This window comes from Lepisosteus platostomus, chromosome 2 (genome assembly GCF_059453375.1).
Source record: "Lepisosteus platostomus isolate fLepPlt1 chromosome 2, fLepPlt1.hap1, whole genome shotgun sequence".
NCBI classification, from domain to species: Eukaryota; Metazoa; Chordata; class Actinopteri; order Semionotiformes; family Lepisosteidae; genus Lepisosteus; species Lepisosteus platostomus.
Genome location: NC_142612.1, coordinates 8,229,846 through 8,256,565, shown reverse-complemented (window position 1 = coordinate 8,256,565; position 26,720 = coordinate 8,229,846). Strand labels below are relative to the sequence as shown.

General features: G+C 37.7%; 2 protein-coding genes and 1 long non-coding RNA gene across 7 annotated transcripts; 2 read left to right on the top strand and 1 right to left on the bottom strand.

The window, feature by feature from the left end:
• The first annotated feature begins 1,359 nt into the window (after positions 1-1,359).
• On the top strand, positions 1,360-6,039 carry trim13 (tripartite motif containing 13). 3 transcript variants are annotated; one of them, XM_088648915.1, is made up of 3 exons: positions 1,360-1,659; positions 2,545-3,482; positions 5,803-6,039. In XM_088648915.1, the coding sequence occupies exons 2-3, from the start codon at positions 2,551-2,553 to the stop codon at positions 5,819-5,821; spliced, it is 951 nt and encodes a 316-aa protein (XP_088505041.1). In that variant the 5' UTR covers positions 1,360-1,659; positions 2,545-2,550; the 3' UTR covers positions 5,822-6,039. The 3 variants fall into 3 exon arrangements, with proteins under 3 accessions (XP_088505041.1, XP_088505024.1, XP_088505033.1); XM_088648898.1 differs by having other exon boundaries at positions 1,361-1,659; positions 2,545-6,039; XM_088648907.1 differs by lacking the exon at positions 1,360-1,659 and adding an exon at positions 1,668-1,794 and having other exon boundaries at positions 2,545-6,039.
• Positions 6,040-6,187: 148 nt separating this feature from the next.
• Positions 6,188-12,329, top strand: LOC148675847 (putative potassium channel regulatory protein). The gene is made up of 2 exons (XM_088648927.1): positions 6,188-9,044; positions 9,415-12,329. Exons 1-2 carry the CDS (start codon positions 8,473-8,475, stop codon positions 9,662-9,664), a joined length of 822 nt encoding a protein of 273 aa, XP_088505053.1. The 5' UTR covers positions 6,188-8,472; the 3' UTR covers positions 9,665-12,329.
• Positions 11,880-26,286, bottom strand: LOC148675846 (uncharacterized). Of its 3 annotated transcripts, none has more exons than XR_015941734.1 (3): positions 25,339-26,286; positions 16,842-16,891; positions 11,880-13,141 (listed from the first exon to the last, which is right to left on the bottom strand). It is a non-coding gene; the product is annotated as an uncharacterized LOC148675846 (long non-coding RNA). The 3 variants fall into 3 exon arrangements; XR_015941735.1 differs by lacking the exon at positions 11,880-13,141 and adding an exon at positions 13,848-16,087; XR_015941736.1 differs by lacking the exons at positions 11,880-13,141; positions 25,339-26,286 and adding exons at positions 13,848-16,087; positions 19,481-21,483.
• Positions 26,287-26,720: the final 434 nt, after the last annotated feature.

Sequence of the window (26,720 nt, the reverse complement as noted above, 5' to 3'; positions counted from 1 at the left end):
CTGTGCCTGGGAGGTTGCCGGTTCGCATCCTGTGACCGGCAGAGGAATCCTACTCCGTTGGGCCCCTGAGCAAGGCCCTGAACCCCAACTGCTCCAGGGGAGCTGTAGACATGGCTGACCCTGCGCTCTGACCCCAAGCTTCTCTCCCTGTCTGTGTGTCTCATGGAGAGCAAGTTGGGGTATGCAAAGAGACAAATTCCTAATTCGAGAAATTGTATATGGCCAATAAAGTGATTTTATCTTATAAAGCACCAACCATTAACCTAACAGAGCAAACCCGGGCAGCCCATTCTCTTCTCAAACACCCCAATAAACCACCCTCTCGAGACCCCTCACACAGACTCTACTCCAGGAATGGACTGCAGTCCTACAGGCCAGGAGTGAGGATCTCGTCTGTAATAGCTGAGTCAGTGCTACCTTGCATTAAGAAAGGGTAGCAAAAAAAAAAAGTTAACCACATCCAGAGATTGTAAAAAAAAAAGCACATGCCAAATCGTTCCTACTTATTCTGCAACTATACAAAACAGTGGCATTCTCTGGATGCAGTTAATATTTTCTGCTACCACTTTTTGTATTTTCACATGCCCATGTGTTCAACAACACAATATGGCCCAATTTATATAGGAGCTTTCGTATCGGGTATCTCAAACTGCTTCACACTAACCGCTAGAATATATAGAGAGTAAATATAACCGTAACGTGGTTAATGACCTATTACAGAAAATAGAAAATAAACCTCACAGGAGTTATTCTTCGAGACGTTTATTTAATGAACCCTAAAACATCGATGAAAAGTGAATACGGTAGCGTTCCTTGGACGTCAAATCTAACTCTAACCCAGCTAGGCGAAAAGACGCTTTGCGCGTTCATTTGCACCGCTTTTTCAAACATGAAAAGGATTTTGGGGAACGTTGTTTCTCTCTGTGCACTGAGGAACGTATTCCCGGACACCTTAAAGGAAACTGTAACAAGTACAGACACAATTTTGCTATATTAAGTGCCTCCCAGCTAGAGCAACGTGAAATGTTTGCTCCGTTGAGCATCGGTGTTCTGGTAGTTATTGCATTATTTCAACCGAACTAAATAAAATGTCAAAAATGGTCTCACCCCAGAGACACAGGCTGCGACAAGTTTTAAAACGAATTCTTTCTAATAACGACAGTGCGTAAAAACTAGGTAAGTTAGACTGCCTTCTCTGCATTTCAACCTCCTATCTAAACGGCGCGAATCAACAACCGCCGATGAAAGTAAAACGCACGAATTCGTGTCTGCAATCTGCGGATGGAGCGGAGGGGGAACATCTTTTCTTACGTCTCCGTGATGTTTTGCATAGCAACAACCGCCCCCCTCCTCCCAGCGCCCCCTGCCCGGTACAGTAGGGCTATTCTCTGTTTTTGTCACCCGCCGTGAAAACGAATAACGGAAAAGGTTCGCAATCCCAGATTTCTTGATGCAACATGGATTGACGCGACGGCAACGCGATGCCCGTGCTTATTTCGTTGCGTAAAACCCTCAGGAAAGCTCGAGGTTAGAGGACTGTCCGTCGGATTGTATTGCTGCACAGGACAGAACAGGTTAATTTCCCTTCCCTCGGAGAGGGCGAAGTCTGCACAGCAACAAGCGCCATGATTGCGTTGCCCTGTGCGTTGCGAGCAGCTGGTGAGTGCTTTTTTTTCTCTCCTCCTACTAATGCATGTTTTTTTATACGTGCACAATCAGTCATCATCATCCCCAGTACCTTCAGAGTAGTCCCTACCGCTGCACAATCAGATTAATAATTGCGAAGCATTTCTGGTGAGTGTTTTGAAGTATGCCTGGTTTTCATCAAAACGTGGACTCCACGGAGAAATGCTTCCGCGTGATCTCAGGACGGTGCACTTGGTTGTGTGATAACGTTCAAGTGGGAAAAGCGGATTCAATTTAAGAAGTGTTTCTGCATGTATGTGCATGTCGAGTTAATACTCGGTTACGCTATTAACAGACAAAATATTCAACGCCCCCAATCCCTTAAAGGTTACCAGTAAATAGTGTATGCCTAAGGAATATATATATATATTTTAAAAATGTGTTCATATAGATTTGTTCCTGGGATTTTGGAGACTTAACGGAAATGCCATCTAATACACGATCAAGTACAGTACTGCAGATTTACTGTACTCTGTAGCGACCACACGGATAGGAGGCCGAGCTACAAGAGGAGAATTTATTTTCGGGAGGGAAAACGGGTTCGAAATTTTATGACGCGCAATGAATAGAGGGGTGATGGGTTACCTCTTAGCTTAGTGGCTACTGTTGGATTTGAAGACGTTTCGGTTATGTCCGTTTCTAAACTCGCTCGGTGCGTGAAACGGAAGTCTTAGCTGTTTCAGGTCAGAGGAGGGATGAATTTGGATAGTCCTCAGAGGAGGGATGAATTTGGATAGTCCCAAAAAACAACAAATGCGACTGTGCTGCTTTTTTTAAACACAACCAGTAAGCGACCGTTGTGTTTGAGACCTATTTGTCGTGCAAAGTGACGATTTCTCCACCCTTTCCTGATTGCAGAGCACCATGGAGCTCCTCGAGGAAGACCTCACCTGCCCGATATGCTGTTGTCTTTTTGAAGACCCCCGAGTCCTGCCCTGCTCGCACAATTTCTGCAAGAAATGCCTAGAAGGCATCCTGGAGGGCAGCCGGAGCCCCTCGTGGAGACCGCCCTTCAGGTGCCCCACCTGTCGCAAAGAAACATACCACAGCGGCATCAACAGCCTGCAGACGAACTACTCGTTAAGGGGCATCGTGGAGAAGTACCACAAAATCAAACTGACTCCGAAAATGTACCTGTGCAAGACCCACGGTGACCAGCCCCTGAACATTTTCTGCTCTACCGACCTCAGATTAATCTGCGGGTTTTGCGCCACGATGGGCGAGCACAAGGGACACAAGTTCTGCGCTCTGAGAGACGCGTACCTCAGGGAGAAGGCGGCGTTCGAGGCGCTGTTCCGGGTCTTGGAGGACTGGCGCAGCGCCGACGTGCTGTCCTGCTTGGAGTGCCTGGAGACGAGCAAGAAGAAAGCCTTGCACCTCGTGTCCAGCGACGCCGAAAAGGCGACGCACTACTTCGACAAACTGATGCGCACGCTGGAGCAGAAGAAGAACGAAATCCTGTCCGATTTCGAGACCCTGAAGCTCGCGGTCATGCAGACCTACGACCCCGAAATCAATAAGCTGTGCACGGTGCTGGAGGAGCAGAAGAGAGCCCTCAGCATCGCGGAGTCTTTCAGGGACCAGTCCGACCCGCTCTTCTTTCTGCAGCAGATGCAGGAGTTAAGGGAAAAACTCGGCATCATTCGAGACACCACCTTGCCTTCCCGGGCTGACATGGATGTCAGCCCCTTGATGAGAAGCTTCGACATTCGGCAGTGGGACAGTGTGAAACTAAAAGACATAGATAAGCTTTGTGCTCCCCACGAAACCAGTTCACCCTCCTGTACAAAACCGAGGTATTACAAGGGGTTCTTGGCGGGCGCTGCTTCGCTGTTTTTTTCCGTGTTGTTGGCGCTGCACTTTCTGGGTTCCGCCAATGTAGCATTTATTGCGACCCACGCTTTGACAACCGCCTATTCCTACTTACCTGTCGCTGCTGAACACGCAGTGCTGTTCCGGGATGAGGTGGCCAGCTTGTGCTTGCTTCTGTTCGAGTTGTGTCAGAAGTCCTTTTGGATGCTGCTTAACCTTACAGGAGAATTCATTTGCACTTACAAGTTACTTTAAGATAAAGGCTTTCCGGAGTGTGTCGTACGTCGTTTGTGACATTTCCCATGCCGGCAAGATGAGACCTCATTTTACTATTAAAAATACAGCAAAAACCTCATGGACTACACACGTTCCCTCGAATCAGGATTGATATTTGGTAGAGTTCTATACTTATTTGATAGTTAATGCACTCTTGATTAAAGACTTTTGCGTTGTTTACGCTTAATAGGGAAAACACTCCGTTCCAAAAGCAGTTTTTTGTTTCTCCTGTATAAACCTGGTTTGCTCTGGTAGTATCAATTGCATTTTAGAATACCTAACGTTACGTTTCGTTAAATATTACAGTATGTTTATCGAAAGTCAACATAACGTACAGTGTGGAGGATACAAATAAATACTGGTGAAACGCTAAAAATGAATGTGTTTTTTTAGGCTGGGAGTGACCACACTTGTGTCATTAACGGGCAGACAATTAATTGCCGTTTTAATACGAAAAGAAATGCGTGCCAGCACTACAATTAAAGTTATTACGGGGAAAATGTTGTGAACGCTTGGCGTTTGTGCTGTATAAGATCGATCCCGTATTAAACTGTCGAAACCCGCCGAAGCCAGTGGATTTTCGAAGGGATACTTGTTGAACCCGGTTTTGTTTTCAATTCAGAGCGTTTCCCGGGTTCTGTCTGCACCAGCAGAGATGTCCTACTTTTCGTGTAACATCAGCTGTTTGCGTTAGCTGTTAAGTAACTGGCACACTTCCGTATGCAGAACAGGAGATACTTGATTTCACATAAAGAAAGGGGCATAACACGGGCATAAGTTAATTTGTAAAAAGAAATCTAAAATGCTTTTATCGGCAGTAGAAATACAGCGCATGCCGTCATATGTTTGGTATGGACCTCATATTCATACGTATAAATTACATTTTTTTAAAACATTCGTACATCTGAAATCTTTTTAGTTTGTGTAAAACCTACAACTAAATGGATCCCGGAGGCTGTAATTCAGTGGAGTGTGTACTGATCAATTACCACAAAGGATAAAATAGCCATTTGACTACCAAAGTTAAAAATGTACATAACTTACCTGAAATTAAAATCTAAGGAAATGGGTTTCATATATTAAAAAATGAATGCATATTAAGACTTCATAAAATGTGAATTTGCTCAATTCACTCCTGTTGTGTACATTAATCTGGAAGTCCAAATTCAGGATGTCCTGTGTTGTAAGCATTTGGGATTTTAAGGTTTTTTTTGGATTAGAAAAAATGGTGGCGCTGAATAATTTGCAGAAGTTTTGGAAATGGTATGTCAGCATTTTTGCATTTTATTTGTTTTAGTTTTAAAGTCCGTATGAAAGCATATTTATTGAGCACTGGCTGTAATTTTGTAGACTCTTAAAACACTACAGATTGGGCCTTTAAAACTTTTTAAAATTAAGATCTAAACACATGTATTGTATTTGTTTTTTTTTAAATTAATGTTGTAGGTCCCCGGAATTCAAATAAAAATAATCATTCATTATCTTATTCCTGGTAAGGGCTCAGACACCCTAGAAAGGAGCCAAGAAACATAAGGTGCTAGACGGAACTAATGTGCCCTGAGAAAAATCACACACACAGGTGATTCAGAAGTCCCAATAAAACACAGACCATGCAAACACCACATAGAACGTCCCTCAGTCTGAAACCCAACACATTATACAAAAGATGTAAGGCAGCAATGCTAAAACTTAATATTTATATTAGTGAGATTTTATTGAGTTTCAAATGAAAAGAGCTCAATTGCATTTCTGTACGTTTTATGTTTTCTATACTGCAAACCAGTGCTCTTCCTTGAATGTTGGTAAATGCTTTAAAAAACATGTACAGACACATTAAGTTTAATTGAACGGAGATGCCTCTCTATCTCTCTATCACTTTTTATTTCCTGAAAAACAATAGAGAAATTTACATGCAGTTATATTTTTTGTCACGAGAAAATAAATCTATGATTCAAGCACAGTTTCAGAAAGCTAGCTGTGATAAGTTTAAACATGCTGTATTTCAATGCTATTTTTTATTCCTAACAGAACTATGGTGATTTTGTGACTACGGCTGACCTACAAGCAGTTATGCAGTGCCATAACTGCTACAACCTAAATTACACGTCAGGAAAAAGTGTGCTGTTACTATTGTTCAATTGTATTCTTTCTGTATAATTAAGAGTAGTGCATTCAATGAAAAATAATCAAATGAAAAATCGAGATTGTCATAAACTATGTGACTTTAAGATATTTTTAGCATAAATAAACTGGCATGCAGTTATAGTTCTCTGTGTTTTAAGAATGTTTATCTGCTGTGTAAAACTAGTTTTGGTTCTGCAGCATATTGTTCAATGGAGCGTCAGTAGACCCAGTGAATTACCTAGAAAATAACTACAGAATGCTGCATCATTGTTATTTTATCAAATCCCTTGGGCCTGTAATTTTGTACTGTTCATCACATGGCTTCCATTGTGGTGTGCTGGAACTTCATCTATACAGAGCTAGACACCAAGTCATATGGATTACAAGCACTTTACAAATTCTGAAGGTAGGAAGGCATTCCAACATCTAGGATGCAGGTTAAGGATCTGCTTACGTTTGAGAGGCTACATAACTGCCCTAGAATGTTGTTGTGTTCTGGTATAGATATGGCATCTTTGAATATCTGACCACAGGATGCATAATATAGAAAATACTAACCCTTACTCCCTAAATAGGGCTGAAGATTTCAAAAAGATGTTTACATGCAGCATCTTGAAACATTTGCTACCATGATACTAATGATATTGTCTGATCTTATATTCCAACCATTCATAAGAAGAGTTGACCACCAAGAGGATGGGCCTGTCTGGTAATTAGACGCTTATTGCATCACATCCAGCCGTTCCTTGAAGGAGGTATCACTTTCAACCTCATGGCTAGGCAGTTCGTTCCAGACTCCCTCCACCCTTTGTGTAAAGACCTAACTCCTGTTCTGTGCTTTACATGGACTTGTACATAGCTTCCACTTGTCTCTTCTGGATCGAGTTTCATTTTTCATTTTAAAGACTGTCAGTGTTTGGGTTTATAATCTATTAAACATGGGACAATGTAATGTCAAAGAATTTTTTTTAAAAAATGATGAAACGAGAGCCTTGTTCCGATTTATTGAAAGCCTAGGTCTTAAGTGCAGAAAAACTAAAAGTGTAAATATAAATCTTAAACCTGCACAACCAGTCCGATCTTAAACCACAAATGTTCCAGGGATTACTGTAAAACATTTTGTACTTTTGCTTTGTTAATCAAAATCATCACGAAAGCCACAGTTAAGATACTGTACTTCTGTTAAATAAGAAGTGACATCACACTTCGGAATAATTTAATAAAAGTAGCTTTATTATAAAAAGGAAACCATACATATTATACAATGACTACAATAATAATGTCCCTTATTACATGAATGGTTTATTTTCTGGACTCAGAAGCCTGACACACATAACAGTTGTTCTTCTCTGCAAAATGTATATTTTGGGGGGTTTGCTTTCTATTAATCTGTACATTAATCTTTTTGCTTCTCTTGATCTTCTATAATCTGTACATATTACTGATACATGTACATCCTGCACAGAGCGTATAATTGAAAAACATTTAACAAGTACTTTTCAACCATGCAAGCCTTGAACCTGAGCCAAAATTAACACGTGATGTACGTGGATCACCTTTTAAAAAAGGTCTTAAACAGCAGAATAGTCCACACATCTCTCATAAAAACTTATATGCATACAGAATTGTTGGAGGTTTCGTGTGGGTATTTTGCACTTTGTTCGTTTCTGTTAAAGCATTCCTTTCATCTAGCAATTCAGAGCGCTGTTGAGCGTGGGTCAGTCTCTCATCTAGTAAACGTTTTCTGACAGCTGTAGTCTCCTCAGTCTAATATACCTGTACCTCTCCTAATCTTCTATTTGTATAGGTTAACTAGTTGATAACGCTACTACTACACTCCCAATGTTGTTTCAAACATATCACAATAAACTTCACTTTTAAAGATCATTGGAGCTGCTAAAGATTTTTTTTGTTAACTATGTTGGCAAAGGCCCTTTCCAAAACCCTGATGATGGCATTCCTCAGCAATATTTGTGCAGATAGTATGATTTATATATTCCCTGTAATCAGCCCATAACTTCTAAACTGCTTACAAGCTTTGTCCTGCATCTGATGGCAATATCTAAATTGTTTTGCTCTTCCATTAAGCTGGTATCTTCTACCCACAACTCAGCTCTTCTGCTGCATTGAGGAAATTGCCTGGTTTGGGATATGTGGCCTGTTTCTCATGTATTATCTGCTGCTGCTTTTCATCAGTGCAAAACAAACATGCTATTGTCACACTTTAGTTGTCCCAAAGAATTATGGATTTTAATAATTGATCACATTTTAAATATACAGCAACATAAATAGTATTTTACCAGTAGTCAAGCTACTTTTTACATTTAGCATTTGTTATGTTAGGTAAGCACTATATTAATTATATATTTAAAGGCATAAAATCGAAATGTAACAGCTATCAAAAACTGATGTGGTAAAACAGATGTACAATGAAAAGCTCCATAGCAACAAAACGCAACTTCTATTTTGTTTGCTGTTGGTGTTGCCAGGATATATTAAACAGGTTCAGCACTCCCTTAGCATTTGGTGGGACTTCCAAACGACGGGGCTTCTTTACTCCGAAACGAAAATAAAATGAGCAACCAAGATATTATCACCTTAAACATCGGAGGGCAGAAATGTACAACCTTTGTGTCCACTCTCAGAAAACACCCCGACACTAGGCTGGCACGCATGTTGGACGGAGGGGACCCGGAGCTCAGAGTAATTAACGGGCAGGTCTTTGTGGACAGAGATGGGAGTTTGTTCAAATACATACTGGACTATATGAGAACTCATCACATCTCTCTGCCACCGGACTTCGTTGACTATGAAGGTTTGATCAGAGAAGCCGAGTTCTATGAAGTCCGAGACCTGGCGGAGATCCTCAGCAAAGACGGCGGCCGTCAGAGGATGGAGATTCTAGAAGTTCGGTTTTCTGTGCAGGAGACGCACAGCTTCTTCAGAATTTTCTGTTCTCACTGCAGCACCGTAGAAATGCTGGCTTCGAGGATATCTGTGTTTGCTGAGCAACCCACCCTGACCTGGAATTACGCTTATCAGCCCCAAAAGCCAATGGTGTTGGTGCCGCTACAAAGGCCTTCCCACCACGATCTGGTGTTTCACTGTGGAACAAGCTTCTCCGCCAGTGAGGAGTTCGCGGCAAGGTAATGAATAATACACAAACCACTCTGGATGACACAACGGCATGATGCAAACCTCAGAAATAACTTCACATCGAGATCTAACCACACAGAAATACATAAAACAAAATCGCTGTAGTGCATGTTACTGTATGTAGCAGTCTGACGAGAGCTTTGAAATACTGTAAACGCTCCTTCGCGTCTTCATTTTAAAAGTAAAAACTCATAGTGAAGCTCGATGACTCAACATTATTCTTCGTAACAATAGCAGATCTATTAAAGATGGATAAAACCCCTGTCTACGGTTATTTTATATTTAATTGTTACATATTTAAACGTCACTTAACACTGCACACAGCACACATACCACTATTAATGCGACGTTCTCTTTCAGGTACGTTACCATTAAGCCCGACGAAAGGAAGCTGATAAACGGCACCAATATTCTGGGTTTACTTGTGGATCTGCTGCTCAAGGAGGGATTCCGGCTCATAAGCACAAGGACAGTGTCCACTGAAGAAAAAATCGAGTGTTTCACTCTCGAAAGACGCACAACGCCACAGATATTGACTGTACGCGACGGCTATCCTGCAGAACAGATTTCTCACCAAAGCAAGCAGGGCAAACTCCTCCGGAAGAAATGAAGCCGAAAATAACGAAAGAATGTAAAGGCCTGGTTTGTCCTTTGAAATTGAATGTCATACTGTGCATATAAAAAGAGTACATCAGTAAATTAAGGGAAAAAATGAAAATGTAATCGCCCAGAAAAAAAAACCCGCTTTTAATACATTAAAAAGTTACACACCAATTTCCTCAGAAAGCGGCAGTCCTGTAAAAATTAGATTGGGAAACTTTGGAAGTTACCCTGAAGGTGGCGATGCTGCGTTGTCTACGTCCTCCAGTTACTTTAATTTTGCTTAATTCAAAGTAAATAAGTGGATGAAACATTCTAGAAGATTACAGCTGTAAATTTCGCGATCTCCGCAACATTTATTGAAGTCTTTGTCGATTTTGTGAATTGGGTTTAGTAAAGATATTTTAACACCGATTCCAAGGCGAAAATATCTCACGACGGATATGAAAGATGCCCAAATGCATTTGGTCCAATCCCTTTCAACAGCGTGAAATTCCAAAATGGATTAAATGTTTTGGATAATTGCATCCGAATTTTCCTGACGACAAAAGGGCACCTTAAAACGCTATTGAAACTGATCTTCCCTCCAAAAAAGCTGCACAGAAACTAGTCTAGTATATATTGCATACATGCTACTCACCCTGAACAGCAGCTGACATAATTACACTGTAAGAACAGTTAGTTGTATTTCCGTTTCTATTACAATCAATCTAATTAGCTTTGCTTTTAAAATAGCTTAGAAAATTATACTGAAAATCAGAACACTAAAACGTCTCCATTTCACATAAGGTGCTCCCCTCAGTGCACAACAAGATAATTTGCTAATCCCCGTCAATTAAGTTCCTGTTAGAATCTGGCTTCCCCCGAGAGAATACATTTTTCTGAATGGTACATATTAGTGTTCTACCCCGTCTTCTCTCACTCTAATAAACTCACAACTCCGAAGTCATCTTTTCACTTGTTTGCGAGGTTATTTAGCGTATATAATGTACAACTTCATATGCGCGCACACATCTAAATACGTGAGCGGGTTCAGCAAATTTAAATATAATGTGTCTGTTTTATCCTCCTGCACCTAGTTCCATGACACCAGGCAGATTGCAAGTCGCATGAAATAAGGTGAATATATTTAAACCCTACAACATGCCCCCATATTTAGAAAATATCAACCCATTATCCTGGCTAGGCTAAACCAACACAACAGTTTGGATTTCAAGATCGTTTGCAGTGTATCTGCAAAACTGAACAAAGCAGATTTAATAAATAGTGGGTACTGTAATATCTCAGTAGTTTTAACTTTTATACCATAAAATAGCCTTTATTTCTTGCAATGCTACATCGCCTAGATATCTATTGAAAGTTCATAGTTCACAATTTGAAGAATACCACTCAAGAACTCTAATATCCCTGCTGTATGAAGGTCTCCAACATCTGGACCAAATTAAATCATGAAAGCTGATGAACTGACAATTCAGAAGTAACAAGTGGCAAAAAAAATCAAAAGTATACTGTAAATAAAAATATTTTAGGATTTAACACAAGATGAAATGTTTCTAAAGATTAGAAGAACAGGAAAGTGTGCAAAATGATTTAAAAATAGAAATTAGAGCTTAAATGACCCATGGAGAATCTAACTATTCAAGCTGCCTAGTCAGAAAATCTTTCAACAAGGTACAGTCCAAGCCAGTTTAAAGTGCAACAATTAAAAATAAGGGAAGTAGTTTCAACTAGACAAATATTGGCCTGGATGAATTTTATCATTCATTGAGGAAAGAGATACAGTTTACATCTGGAGGTCTCCCACTCTGCTGTTAACTGTGTAGTTAAGTGGGATCCGGACACACATTTTGGCTTTTTAGTATTAAAAGCTCATTTGAAAGCACAGAAAGTCATATTGGGCAAAAGCAAAAATGTTTTTCAATGTCTATGAAGAATAAAAGGCACAAAATGAAATGTTTTCATGGGCACAGGTTATATACCGCACAAAGTTAAATCCTTGAAACTTCTTTGGGAGGAAATTTAAAAAAATGAGATTTTTAAGAAGTTCTAGACATGGCTTTTGGAAAATTTAGGTATTTAGCACCAATGTAATTTACCTACAATAAATGATTTTACACACTGCATCAGTGTGCAATGAAAAAACAAAGGTAGGTATTTGCAATTCAAGTACCTCAACCTGTAATGAATTCAAAATAAGTAAAAATCTCCTTACTGAACAAAACATGCAATATTCAAAATGGATTTATTTAGAATTCAAATATATATCCATATAAACAGTCCAAAGTATGATTATAGAGTTACATACTGGTGAACCCAACATGAATTCAAAAAGGGAAATAAAAATCATTTCAAATGACAAATTCTAGATTATCAACTCACTTGGGAAGGCAAAAAATAATTCCTGCAAGATCTTCTAAAGGTAAGTGTCGATCTAAAAATAACCGGTTGTATTGCTACCTCTGCAGGCCGAAACCTAGGCCTATATCCAGCTGAGTAACTTGCTACCAACCCATTAAAGGGGATAATTAGAAGCACGTGAGTTTAAAGTAAATCACAGCATTACTGATACAAAAAATTACAGGAAACTTATTTAAATCTATGAAGTTTAATGCTTACAAGTTCATTTCAAAGAGAAAATTACTAAACTTTCTAAATTATAAACAGACATCTGCACTTATGATAAAACTAAAATAACATAGTATATAACATATTTGAGGTATGATTTCGCATATTAAACAGTAAATTAAAATTTACATTTTTCCACATGGAGTACAAGACAGACATATAAAAAAACATGGAACTCCATGATTTCAGGAAACCCCAACAATGACTACTGGAAATACACCTTGAATACATTTTTAGAAAGCTTCCTGAATATATTACCTTCCCAGGAAAATCCTGAACTTATGTGAATTACCTTATACATTATATTGTATTAGGTGACTGTTCTGACAACAAGAGGTAGTTTTATCATGCACATGTTCAATTTTGTTGGAGCAATTCTGAATTGAAAAAGCCAATGACTAAAACTAAGTGACAACAAGCCAAGTAAAATGCTAGAAAAGGCATGAAAAGGTGCACCAAGTTTTACTTACAGTTTCCATAACAATCTTAGGTTTTCCAGGTTATGAAAATAAAATCTCATCCACAACTGGCTTCTTCGTGATGACAAATGAACAATCTTACTTCAGCAGCACGATCAATACTGGAGAGATATGAAGTGGTTTAACTCCAATATTTACGTGCTGCTAAAGCATGGCTGCCATTATAAACGTTATGCTATTTTTCACCGAAGTCCGATTTCCAGCATTTCCAAAGCTGCTTTGCATAACCTTTGCATATTTCCAGTATGGCTGGAGCTCAGATCCTTGCGTTTTTGCAGCAGCACAGTATGGCTTGCATCTCCGTACAACCAACAAACCATTATGTGCTGCTACAACACAGCAAGGTTTTTAACAAGCCTTCAAGGGGGACGAGATATTGAGGTCTGTAAATGTAAACAGAAGAAAAAAAAATTAATACAAGGTGAATATTCTAAACCTTCACATACAACACAAGTTATAAAGTTACACACGCTTGCAAAACAGTAAGTTTGTAGATTGCAAACCTTTCAACACCTTAAAAACAATCCTTCAATTTAGTGCTATCCATGTATTATCAAAACAAGGTCTGAGAATCTAAATGTATTTTACTAATAACTATGTACACAAAAAAATCTAAACCATGTACAGACAATGCAACCTTTAAACCAAAATAACACACACTTAACTTCAACAGTGAATATGCTTGTTCACAACACTTCATGTTTTGAAAGCTCACATGTAACACGATGCATTCTTAAGTATAATACTCTGAAGGTCAATCATGTGATTAGGTCAAATGTCTAGTGTAATTCCAGTAATGACTAACGTAAAATGACAGGGAAAAATTAAACTATTCTTATTGCAGAAATTTAATAACACTAATAACTGTATTGCCATTACATCTAAATAAAGAAAACACCCATCTCAGGTAGTAATTGTAATTAGACTAAAGAAAACAATGTAGGTAGGTTTTAAGATGCAATAATCAATTTAAAAACATTACACACACAAACTTACATTTAAATGTGTTAAATTAAGAAGATAAAGTATGCTTATTGTAAGACCTAACTAGCAAATTAGGAAACAGCTGCATCTTTTCAAGAATTCGAGTTTTTGCTTTTTGTGGGCTGAGTAATGATTAATACTATCCTGCATGACAAACATTTCCCAGGTTGCTAAAGAAGCTTTTACACGATCACTGCTCAACCACCCTAAAATAGAAAAGGTTTGCTGAAAATAAAAGAAACAAAATGAATGTGGTAATTAAACTGGAATGATTAGGAATCCTAGTTAATACAAAATATTACAATCTAAACATAACCATTAACACTGAAAACTAAAGGAAAGCTCTTATATCCATTTTATGCAACTGCTATTTTATAAATGACAAACAATTTGCATTATTCCTATATATTGTCAGGTTCACAAGCTTCTATGCTGAATTATCTGAAATTAGCAGATTAATTAGAACTATGGAGGAGTATCTAACAAAAAAGTAAGGTAAAAACCTGTGAAGAAAGATATCCGCAATAGTCAAGTACAGGCTAAGAAAAAGGCCTGCACTCTATGGCCAACCTCTAACTGTTGGCTGCCTAATGCCACTTATTCAAAAACATCTCCAATATTAACGGCCCCACGCCCCCACTAAAAAATCACAATCAGATGTGAAGCAAATGCTTCAGAAAAAAAAGTCATCACTTCCTCTAAAAACATACCATGTTTTGGCTGTTAATTTTAAAAGCAGCTATACATTTGTTTCTGTGCAACATAAGTTTTCTAAACACCTAAATATTAAATAGTCAAAAGAAAATTCAGATCCACTGAGGCAATGTTAAAATCAGAAAATTGGGAAATTACTTCTCTGCAAACTAACAGAACACAGGTAAGCCCACTTTTAACATTCAGCAAAGAAGCTTCGAGTCATTTTTTAAAAAAAGCAAACAATGCTTCTGCAAAACTTCAAAAATATAGTTTATACATTCAATCTATTTTATTTTCATTTCATTGATTTTTTAAAAAGTTATAAAATAAATGTAGTCAACCAAGGTTTCACCAATTAGAAACCAAAAGCCTTTACTGAAATGCATGTAAAAGTTTCTGAAGGATATATAAGCACCTTTAAAAAAATAATGAATGAGTTTTGCTAAAATATAACTTCTAAGAATTTAAACAAGTTAACCATGGTATGAATCAATTTATTCCAAATAATTCTACAAAAAAACAGATTTTTAAATTTCTGTTTAGATACAAGAGATGGAGAATGTGAATAAATTTGATGAAATGTTAATCTCTGAATTTGGGCATTTATACATTAAGATAACCCATCCTCCACTATCCTCAACAAAAATCTTACATTTAAAATGCAGAACATGGAATACTGCCAGGAACAATATCCTATTAAAGTCTATAAACTTCATCTTTTAAAACTCCAATAACATTACATTTGTTGCTACGAATTAATGTTATATTACTCTAAATACCTAGATCAATTAACCAACAAAAGTAAAAAAAAATTCCAGGACCATTAAACAGATTTTATCAAAAGCCATCACATACTATTTTCACATTGGAAATTGTAAGAAAACATGGATTAAGCAAGTGCTGCCATTGAATGGGTTTCCTGAGCTGCATTAAAAAGGATAGCATGCCTGCCTTTCTCCCTTTTGCTATTTTGTATTTCTTGCCTTTGACATTCATTGCATACATGACCTTGATCTCTGAACTTTAAAAGGTTCTTTATGGCATTGGTACTATGAACATGTCACAAAGTGTCTTCAGTAACTGTGGCAAGTTAAGAAAATTGAGGAAGTGCTCATTTTCCATCACAAAATATCATTACCAAGGAATAATGATGCTATCTTCCCAAATTAAAAACTACCCACTATTTCTAGCACTTTTTCAAATATTACTTATAAAAAAATCAAAATAACTTGATCCAATAATGAATTCCATAAAGAATGAGAACAAATCTGCAGTAGAACATACCTGCTAAAGCTGTATTCTACCATTAAACTACAGTTTAGTTTTACTCAAGTTTTGAAATTTTCTGTGAATTAAAATGACAAAATGTTAACTAAGCAAGATGGTAAATTTGGATTTTTTAATTTAGAAAATGAGGCAAATCTTCTCCTGGCATTTGTCCAGTAAGCAACATGAGATTTAAAAAATACCTAATTTGTTAATAGATTTACAATTGAGACTACAGAGAAGAGTACCAATGGCTTCAGGTGATTTGGCTCTTGTTGCTTCTCTCTGCATGGCTCAGCGACAATTAGGAGCAATCGGTTGAGAAGATTTTTGTGGTAGAAGCTCATGCTTCTCCAAGTGTGAGCCATTGAATCTTAATACAACTGAAGGGAGAATAATGAAAGCATTAGAAATGGAAATCACAAAAGAACTGGTAGACTTGATTTCATAGTGCAAAGAAACAAAAGTTGCACTAATTCATTAGAAAATACAAATCTTAACTGCTGTAAACAGAGGGTAAAAAACACTACCCTGTCTTTGGAAACCTTATCTAAACGCAACATAGATCCTTAAAATATAAAAGCAATTTTAAGCAGTCAAATGCCTTCTGAAAAAAGTAAATCTTGGTATACCCTTGCTCAGAACAAACTACCAGTAGTTCTCATTCCTTAACAAGGAAACTAATTTTTGAAAATAACTGATGATTTTCTAAACACTGATGCTTAGCACATCAACAAATAAGAGAACCTTATTGTACACTGTGATTCGTAAGTGTCTTTCAAACACTTAGTTTGCCATGTCATTAATGCAAATATTTACAGTACTACATGTCCAGCATTTAAAGAAATATTCCAATTGTAAAATCCATTAACTCAGAATACGTATAATGTATAGAACAAGGGACAAAGGTCATTCTTATCGAGGCGCTTTAGGCTAATTTGAAGCACTGCAGAAAAAAAGCAAAGAAAATTAACATTAAGCAGTGGCTTTGCAGTCAGAGTATTTGAGTCAAACTCCACAGATTGATCAAGGCAATAATGGCTCATTGAGAGTTTCAGTCCCATAAAGAATACCTCATGCAAGGTTTTACAAAGGCCCATCGCATTTTCTACGAGTATGTCGAACAGATTTGCTCACCTTGTTTTTCTCAGGTCAAAACAGCGTTTTCATGTTCTCTCCAGGATTTTCTGTAAAATAAAAAAAGCACACAAGCTAAGTGCTATGTAAAAGACATCTGATTCTTAACCTGAAATATGGAACATTAGAATCTCTTCCAAAGATTAAGATTATATTTCTCCTACACAGAATTGAAAAGTGCAAGCCTCCATTTATTTAAAAAAACTAAAATGAATTTGAATGGCTCAATTGATAAAAATCTGTATTTTATTCTATTAACATACAAAAAACCTACAGATGTGACAGACACCCATCACATCTCATCAACAAAAAATAAAATACAGTACTTTAGTATTATTTTGATTAATCCCTACAGTGAAAAATGTCTGAATACTTGGATCTACATGACAGCATGTGAACCTGGTGGCAAGTTGTAATATACTTCAAGAAGTCCAATAGCTATTGCATTCAGTTCACATTTAATCCTAAGCATTTCAATTGTTTCACCGTGGCTTATCTGTTCATTACTGATCACGTTAGCATTTCAGAAGTTAGCCTAATACATGCAAGACTTTTTGCTTCTTGGTTAAAACCCACTAGCTTCAAAAAATAAATGACTATTGTTCTCTAGTGGCTCAAATAAAGCGATCATACCTATTTCTCACAGAAAAATTGCCATACCATTTTTAATAAATGCAATATATGGCTTCTAAAAATATGCTATTTACGGTAAGAAAAAAATAAGTCATGAATTTGTGGGTGTTAAGCCTACAAAAAGTTTCACTACTGTAATGGCGCCTCTCACAATGCAATGAATCATGCACCCTCAAATCTTCAGCCAAGTCAAACATTCTCAAAATGAATTTCAAATTTAAATAAAAATATTACAACTAGGCATAATAAAATCAGTTCATAGGAGCACATCGATCTGGAAGGATGTGTAAATTTTCAGCTTTTACTTTAGATGCAACCACAGCAAAAGGTTCATGACTTAAAAAAAAAATCACTCACACCCCCCCCAAACTGAAATATATATTTTTTAGATTTACCTACTGTGATTAAGATGCCCCAAGCATTAGCTGAATTCTTGTTTTTTGGAAAAAGCTAGTCTACAACAGCAACCAAAAAAGTTATTTTGATTTCACACTGATAGAAAAGTCTGGAGGCTCTAAAAACACTATGTGAGAAATAAAATTTAACATTACACTACGAAAAACTTTAAAGCAAAGAGCTGCAGCACAGTTTTTAATGATTAGTTCTAACAAATGTTTACATTACACAATACATGAAGCTAATTCAGACTATTTACAAGTACATAATTAGGAAACACACCGAAGTGGAGTCAGTAAAATGAGTGTTGACTGCACGAGAAAGGATACTCAAGAATAAAAAAGGAGCTCATTTCCTGTAACTTCATTTGCAGATAAAAATCTATCCATTTTGACTGAAAGATTAATCCTCATGCATTGAACAACGAGAAACATTGTTTCTTAAATAACTTCATTTCTTTATGGAAGGAAATTACCTTTTATTTTTAAGTACTTATGAAAAAAAGTTGAAAATTAGATTAACTGAAACATCAGTGGTTATCAGTCAACTGTATTTAATGATTTTAGTTTCCAAACACTGGTAGGCTATTTTATCCATCAATTTTTAACACTGAAATTTCCTCCTTTGGATTTAATAAGCTAAAAAACAGGAATAAAATATTAACCTGAAGCTCGAATAATAATGTATTTTACTGCACACAAAAAGATAGTGCTATGTATATATAAATGTCAGTTTTAAAACTTAAAATTACTCGTCATCTTTGATGCTTGATTTTAAAACTAAGTCTATTTCTCCAAAAAGGGAACCAGCACAACAGTTAGTACTCACACCTGTTTTCATTATGCATAGCATTTGTAAAAATCACAGTGAAAAGCATTTGTAGTACACTGCTAATCATTTTGATTTTCTGAAATGCAGTTATGGACTACAGTTGTTATCTGGCGAACTCATACTAGTAGTAATATTTACTGCAGATTAGTCATAGTTACGTGGGATGTCTTTCTTGAACCTAGTATTACTTATCTAGTTTCACTGTAAAGCAGAATATTAAATGATAGTAAAAATGAAATTTCAACTTTCTACAAATTTGGTATATTCTTAAAGAAATTAAGCACAAGAATTCTGGAAAACAAACCAAATGTTTGGGAACACCATTTACCACACTTTATTCTACTCCATGGAGTAAGAAGATCTATCATGACAATATAATTAAAAACACATTACAAAATAAGTGAAAACATTAAATCTTAATATTTGTTTAAACGATTAAAATGTAAGTCTTTCAAGTAAAACTGTAAAACAGCCTTAATTTAAAATCCTCACTAAAACAGTGTGCTCAGTTTCACACACCATACTTTAAAATTCTAAATTACACTAACACCCAATTAGACAAGCTAACTATTCTTCAATTGTCAAAACTAATTTTTCACATAAAGGCTTAAAATTGTAAACAGGAAGCCAAGAGAGGAAAAATAATGCCGTTTTAATTTTGGTTAGAGACCAGCTTCTTGAACATTGTTTCCTTTGACATCAGAAAAAAAGCATAACTAGACTACACATACTGACAAGTCCAAGTTAGAGGTCCTAGATATTAATTTTATTCCTCTTACCTTGAATTTCGGCTACAAAAACATTACAGCACGTACTGTACACATCAAGTACCACGTCTATCCACCAGCTGTGCCAGCTGTCTGTTTACAGATAACTTTTACACTGCAATCAGTCAGCTTCACCTGATCCTTCTGCACTGATACTTGAGTTTGGGCTCTTGCGAGTTTAAAGTTTCATTTCTGCATTTCACAAACTCCGAGAGGAAAAAAGTGAAGAAGAAAAAAACAAATTCACCGAAACCCTAAATACACTTTCATTAGAAAAATATCACTTTCTAACTCTTCATTATTTTAGTAAAACATTACCTTCACACATTTAAAAAAAAAACAAATGAGGAAAAGATGCCCAATAAACAGTTATTTAAAAACATTTTAAGAATGTTTTTCCCTGTACATACTATACTAGCCATGAACAGAAATCCCTGGACCAAAAACTATAATCTGAGGGATTTTTGAGGTTGCCATTTTTAAGAGAAAGAGCAGAATCCCCCAAGCTGCTCACTGTGTCCCAACACAAAACAGGATCATTTGATTGAGAAACTTACCCTTATTAGGCTGTAAATAACTGTCACAGTCACCATGATGCTCTGTCACAGACCAAGGCACTCCCTAACCTATATAAATTAGAGACAACACCACAGAACTATTTGGCCATTTCCAGGAGTGGCTTCCTTTTAGACAGAAAAGGCAGAGAAACAAAAGACTCACCATGGCCCTTTTTTATTTCAAGAGACTAGTGCAGCCGAAGAATTCCTTGTTCCACATTTCTATTAAAAAACAGGGATCAAAAAGGTGTTCATAATAGGATGCATAATTTCCAGACTAGGACAAATTTACACCAGATTAAACGGCAAGAGAAACAAATACATCTATCATCTTTTTTAACTGTTCTTGCACGTTTGACACTCCATTCAAGAGGCTTTTAAACAACAGGGTTAAAATATTCTTGACATTAAGAGTTACTAAAGGGTGCAGGAGACGAAAAAAACCTGAGAGCCTTGTTTTTCTATTAAACAATATCCTCATACAAACTGACAGCTCATGTCCCTCCATACGTGAATCCCACATTGCAATGATCATTTTTATTGCATTAATCGACAGACCAGACCTTAATCATTTTAACCATGGATTAAACCACTTAAATGGTTAAACTTAAAAAAATTGATATTAAAAACTACTCACCACCAGAATTAACAGGAATACATTCCATATGACATGAATATGCAACAGCAACCCAAATTATAAGCAAGATCTTAATAGCGAGCACAATCATTTAAGTGAAAAGAAATTGTGCCCACCCCATGTTGGGAATCTACAATCTGATGTTCATAACGTATTGAAACTTGAAATTGAGGGTTTGTGTGATAATACTGTAATTCTGACCGTGGGTTAAGCTTCTCAACATTTTCATTTTGTACTGCTTTAGAGATGACTGTACTTTTACATTACATCACAATATAAATGAGATTATTCTGGCCAAAAATTGTCTTAAGTTACTCAAAAAATGAAAAAAAGCTTAAAGACAAGTTTTATGTTTGAAACTTCACATTTCAAAACCGACTCCTCTGAATAAGTATAAAACTAAAAAAAATCATGTTTTCCAAACTGACAACATATAAATGTTTCAGTGTATGTGTACACACATACAGTCAGGGAGTGTGAACACTGAACAGATTCATCACTAGCAACCACTTACAACAAAAAATAAATTAAAGTACAAATAAATGTGATTAAATAAAATTTAGAAATTACAATATCATAAGAAATTCAGAGGCTCTGAAAATACAATTACATTTTCAAAAAATGTATACCTTGTGTATCATTGCCCTAAAAGCAGTTTTTAAACTGCAAAAATAATGCTCTCCAACTCCCACTGTAACCGATCTTAACACCTGTCAGGTAAAACTATTTTTTTTTACTATCATCTATACATACAGTGACATTTACTTGGACAAACAGTCCGATATTTATGTACACACAAACCTAGAAAAACAAGTTTTCGGTTACTGTAACCGGAGGTGCAACTTTACTACTCTTTATTCTCCAAAGAATTATCAAAATGCCTCTTTTTGTACATCAGAAAATTAACAATGGCAAGACTCAGCACGGAAAACAGGAGAAAGTTATTAAAATTAACTTCAGAAAGATGCTCCCTGTGGTTATGCAAAGTTTATGTAATGGTTAACACTTAAAAAGGCTGTAGGTACTGTAGGTTGTTCCATTCCAGTAGAATGGCACACTATAATAGTATGCTTAGTATTTTTTTATTAAGATGTTAAAGCAAGTCTCAATATGTAGCCTACTAAACAAGTACATTAATCAGTATTGCTGATGTGAAAATAAAAGCAACCTTTTGTAATAATTTTGAGGGACTAAAATAAAACAAACGTGCCCAGGTGGCATTTATAATCTTTTCTGTTGCATGGATATGAGCACTTATGCATTGTATACATGTACAAATCACTGCATTTCTTAATATTAAACATACTGAAGGAAAAAAACTTCATTAGGCCAAACAGTTTGCTCACAATTCTCTAGATCTGGAAATATCAAGCCACCCATCACTTTGGTACACACTGAAGATTAAATAAGGAATAAAACTTTCTTGCTGCTTGGTGTGAAAGTAGTCACTGAATAAACTCTAGAATACAACCTGAAACCCTACAGAAAAAAGTATTCATTTCACACAGTACTTTATACTCTAGTATGAAACTAACGTATTAAAAGCTGAAATGCCAATCCAATCAACATTTCCTTAAACTTGTTTGTTTTCATAGGCACAAATTAAATTACAGATGAAAGATTCATGTTCCATATTTCCTCATAAAATCATTCTGTACAATGCTGAACTATTTAACAATGATCCTTATTCCACATTTGGGCATCCTGAACAAACTACACTTCTTCAGTCTTTCCCCACTGAATCTCTCTCCCTTGTCTGTTGATTTGTCACTTCCACTTTACTCCTCAAAACACACTTTTTCAACAAATCCACTACAGACTACCTTCTGGATTTGCCAGCATCTGAACATCTAAGCCTGAAAATCCAACAGTTTTCTATACCAGATTAGGCTGATTCACTCTGCATTATGGGGCAGGATTAGATAGCAAATATAAAATATCCATTAGAAATGAGTGTTAAACCCAAAGTGGTATAAATATTCCACTACAGATTAAACTAAAAAAAATGGTCATGCTTTCAATTAGAAGGGGCCTATTGTGTTCCTTGAAAAATAAAAATAATTGTCCTTATAGCAGACGACAAGGAACTCTCCACATAAATACATACGTCAGGTTACAAACACCCCCTCTTGTAATATTTCAATTGCAATAAAATTCTTGCATAAGAATAGTTTGATTAACAAAATATCATGACTATTGCCAAACAGTCTATAAAAATGTGAATGTCTACAAGCAAGGCAGCTATTTATTCATCAACAAAAATTAAAAGATAGAAACTACAATTACACAGGGTCACATTACAGACAAAAAACATTAAGTACTCATTTACACTTTCAAAAAAGAAGCCATTTTTGCCTTCTTTTTCTTAACTCCCCATGCAAACTAGCAATGAATGACGTAGGGAGCTCATTATGTACAGTAGAGTCAGTGCTTCTAGGATACTGCAGGACAGAGTGGGTTGTATGCTAATGAAAAAAAGGCATAAACTACATTTTGGATCCCGTTTTACAGCTAAAGACAGTTTCCTAGCCGAAATTAACTATGCCTGCTGACCTGTCGGCGGATCATTCTTAAATTCTGACGACCTTCTCAATGAAAAAATGCAAGGGAAATTCCCTTTTTGTAGGCTTGGGAGGCTAAATGACACAAAAGGGAGATTCCCTTTTAAGTAAAAAAAATCACTATATGCAGCAAATACCAATTGGGTTGATTAAGAGTTGATCTCAACCCACCGTATCGCATATAAAATATGAAAATATCAATTTTAAATGTCGACGCAAGTATGATTTATTTTAACGCACGTTAGAAAAGCATATTACAATAAAGGGTTAACGGGGCATTTTTAACTAAAGCTTTGCCGTCGTGAAGATATGGCAAAAAATCTCCAGGCATCCAGCAAGTGCGACTGAGCAATCAAACAACACAAATCTTTGAAATCTGCATCCAAGTGCCGCCGTTAAACTCAACCTCTACTCGTTCAAAGCACTTGTTTGATAAAGCCCGGTTTCTTTCCAAAATCCTGCTAAAAGCGAGCAAATAAAATAAAACCTTTGCCCAAATGTACGACAATAGTTTCAAACTTCTGAGCTGAGCAAAATCAAGGCAATGCTTCAAAACAGTGGAAGGATTCAAGTATTAAATGGGACATTTGCACTGGTTTCAGATAACCGACTACCGACAGTAAAAAAAAAAACAGTCCTACTACATTTATACCCACACATCTGGACATCAGCTTTCATCAGCCAGGAGCACCGAGGGGGGAAAAAGGTGAGACGCCAGGCCGAGGACCTGACAGGTCAAGATACTTGATTACTAAAACCCGTATAATTTCTTTTGAGGTTAAAGAAAAGGTTACCACAAGGGGTGCTGAGGCGAAGATTAGAAAAAGCACAGTCAACTAACTCCCGGCTCTGGCTACAGGAACCTATTTTATGTCCACAACGAGAAATAAATATGAGTATACCACATCAGTGTTAAGCCACAGCTCGGCTGCTGCAGGATCCCGTTATTAAAAATGTTGAATAAGCAAAGCATTTCAGCCTCGCTGCGTTCAGACAGCCCCGGCGGTGCGAATTTCTCAAGGAGGGGCTGGGACGAGGGACCGTGCCGGCTAACTTCTCGAATTCTAGCACATTTCCATCCAACAGCCTCCGCCTGGTGCAGGCACAGGGTCTTCACGCAGATCTCGGCGATCACACGCCAGCAGCCCCGTAACCTGCCACTGCCCGCAAAACGTGCTGTCCGCGGCTCAGCGCCGAGCAGATACGCAGAAATACAAGGAGCCTACAAGTCAGACCTATCTGCGAGTTACCGATGGCCAATTCCGTCGTTCCTTTGCTAGCTAGACATTAGCCAGTTGTGAAATAACTGGCATTCATGCCCGCTTTGTATATTGACAGAGTCAGCAAGTTTACGTGGGCAGAATAGCCGAGCTATACACTGCAAGACAGGTTAATTGTTGCAAAGTTGCGAGAACGCTTCTGCCTGTGCGTCGGCCGAAAGAGGGGGGAAAATACACCGATCCAAAGAAAGGTTTGCCTGATTTCCCGACTACCCCCACCCCCCCACCTCACAACTGACATTTTTCGCTACTGCGTCCAGCCCACAGGCACCACTAATAAAAAGATCAGCAAATTTTCAGTGAGCCCCAGTGTAAGTAAACACGAGAGGGTCAGGGCGAGAATCTATCGCCACGCCGTGACAACCGATATTGACAAGTCGAAAACACTAAGTATCGAGATGACATGACAGAACACCACCCGAAAGTGGTGAACTACCAACACGCCGGGCGCAATTACTGTAATAATGCGAATTTGTAGGAGTGGGTGACACATCACGATAATTACGGCTGCGTAAAATTGCAGGCAGCAGCACCAAGGTTTTTTATATTAAGTAAATGGAAGACGGGCGAGGAGGGAAAAAAAAAGGGCGATCTTGTCTTTATCGAGTAGAGCCGATCAGAAATGCACCGAGAGAGAAGTGCAGGCAAATTCAACATTCACGGTCCGGTTAAAACGCAAAACGCTTGAAACGTCCGTTTTCAAAACTGGGGATTGTAGCAGCTGATTAAAATAATTTGCACTCCAGATGGAAACACAAGGTACGCGCCGAAAAGATAAAGGAAATCGGAATTTTCATAGAAGAGGAAAAAAAAAAAACAAGAGCATGACACCCACCTTAACACGGAGGATAAAAAGTTCCCTTTCCAAACCGGAGGATCCATCAGCTTATTCACAACAAAGGTATTATTCTCCCCAAAGGTGTCAGAAAAAAGCGCGAATATGTCTTTGGCAATCATCTTCATATTCTCCACGTAAAAGCCTAAAATACCATAATATTCGCACAAAAGCGGCTGCTTTCTTATGATCGACAGCCCGATATTGATGTTGCCCTCCTGTACAAGTCTCGCCGACTGTACCGATTTCTAATCCTCGCTCCCGCTCAAATTTACCGTTAAAAATAGACCCAAATCGCAGAAAACTCGGGCGTAAAACCACCTAGCCCACTCTCCAACCCCCCAAATAATTTTTGAATTTTTTTTAGTATTTTTAGGGAAGGCCAATTATTTTTTACGATTTTTTGAAAAAATGACGATTTCCACAGCCGAAGACGAGTCAGAACCCCTTTCTTCTTTCCAACGTTTCTCCTGCCTCCTTAATCACCCCTGCGGTCCGTCTCCCCCACTCTCACGGCTGCCCGCCGCCTCCCTTGGACTTCCCGTATTTTTTGCCGATTTTTCTGGCATTTTTCGAGCCTTTCAAAGAAGTAAAAACGCTATTTTTTCCGATTCTGCGTCTTCCCCCCTCCCTTCCTCCCTCTCTGCCCGATGCTGCTGTACTCGAAAATGGCGCCGAAAGCCCGGCTGCTCATTCAAATTCGTTAGGGCCGCCCCCCCTCCGCCCATGGGCATGCCGGGAACGATCTCCGGGCCGCGGATTGGAGCAGCGCGCGGCGCTCTCTCTCCGACTGGGCTCGCGGCCCACGCACCCGGCCGCTCTCCGCGCGGGGGAGGGGGGGCGGCTTAACCCTTTCGCTGCGGCCGGCTCCGCTCTCGCTCAGAAAACAGGAAAAATAAAACGAACATGTTGTCCACCGATAAGACTGTACACGCAAGCCGGAGGCGATCTGATAGCCCCACAAATGCTTATTTAAGCAACAGCCAAAACAAAAAAGAAAAAAAGCGAAGTCTTCAATGACGTTCCCATACGCGAATTACCTACATGGTTTTTTTTTTTCGTTTTGGAAAGGGGTGGCACATAAATGAACACAAACACACCGCTATTTTTCCCCAATAAAAATCGTCGTTTTAAGCAAGACCAAACACATACAAAATGGGTTGTATGAAACCCATTATTATACGTGTTTTACTGGGGGGTGGCGACGACAGTATTTTTTATCATTACCACATTGATGAGCTCTTAATAAGCACGTTACCATTCATTTTTTTTTCCGTTTCCCTACACCACATGCTCAATCTTCAACCCCACCTTTTTTTTTTTTGAAAGAAATAATCCGTTTTTAACCGACATTTTCGCCGTTAAGGTCACCGTTTTGTGCG

Bases quoted from the DNA above. Each gene is read 5' to 3' on its own strand.
- trim13 (XM_088648898.1), top strand. From the start codon at position 2,551: ATGGAGCTCCTCGAGGAAGACCTCACCTGCCCGATATGCTGTTGTCTT.
- LOC148675847 (XM_088648927.1), top strand. From the start codon at position 8,473: ATGAGCAACCAAGATATTATCACCTTAAACATCGGAGGGCAGAAATGT. The intron at 9,045-9,414 runs GTAATGAATAAT...GTTCTCTTTCAG, and splicing joins AGTGAGGAGTTCGCGGCAAG to GTACGTTACCATTAAGCCCG.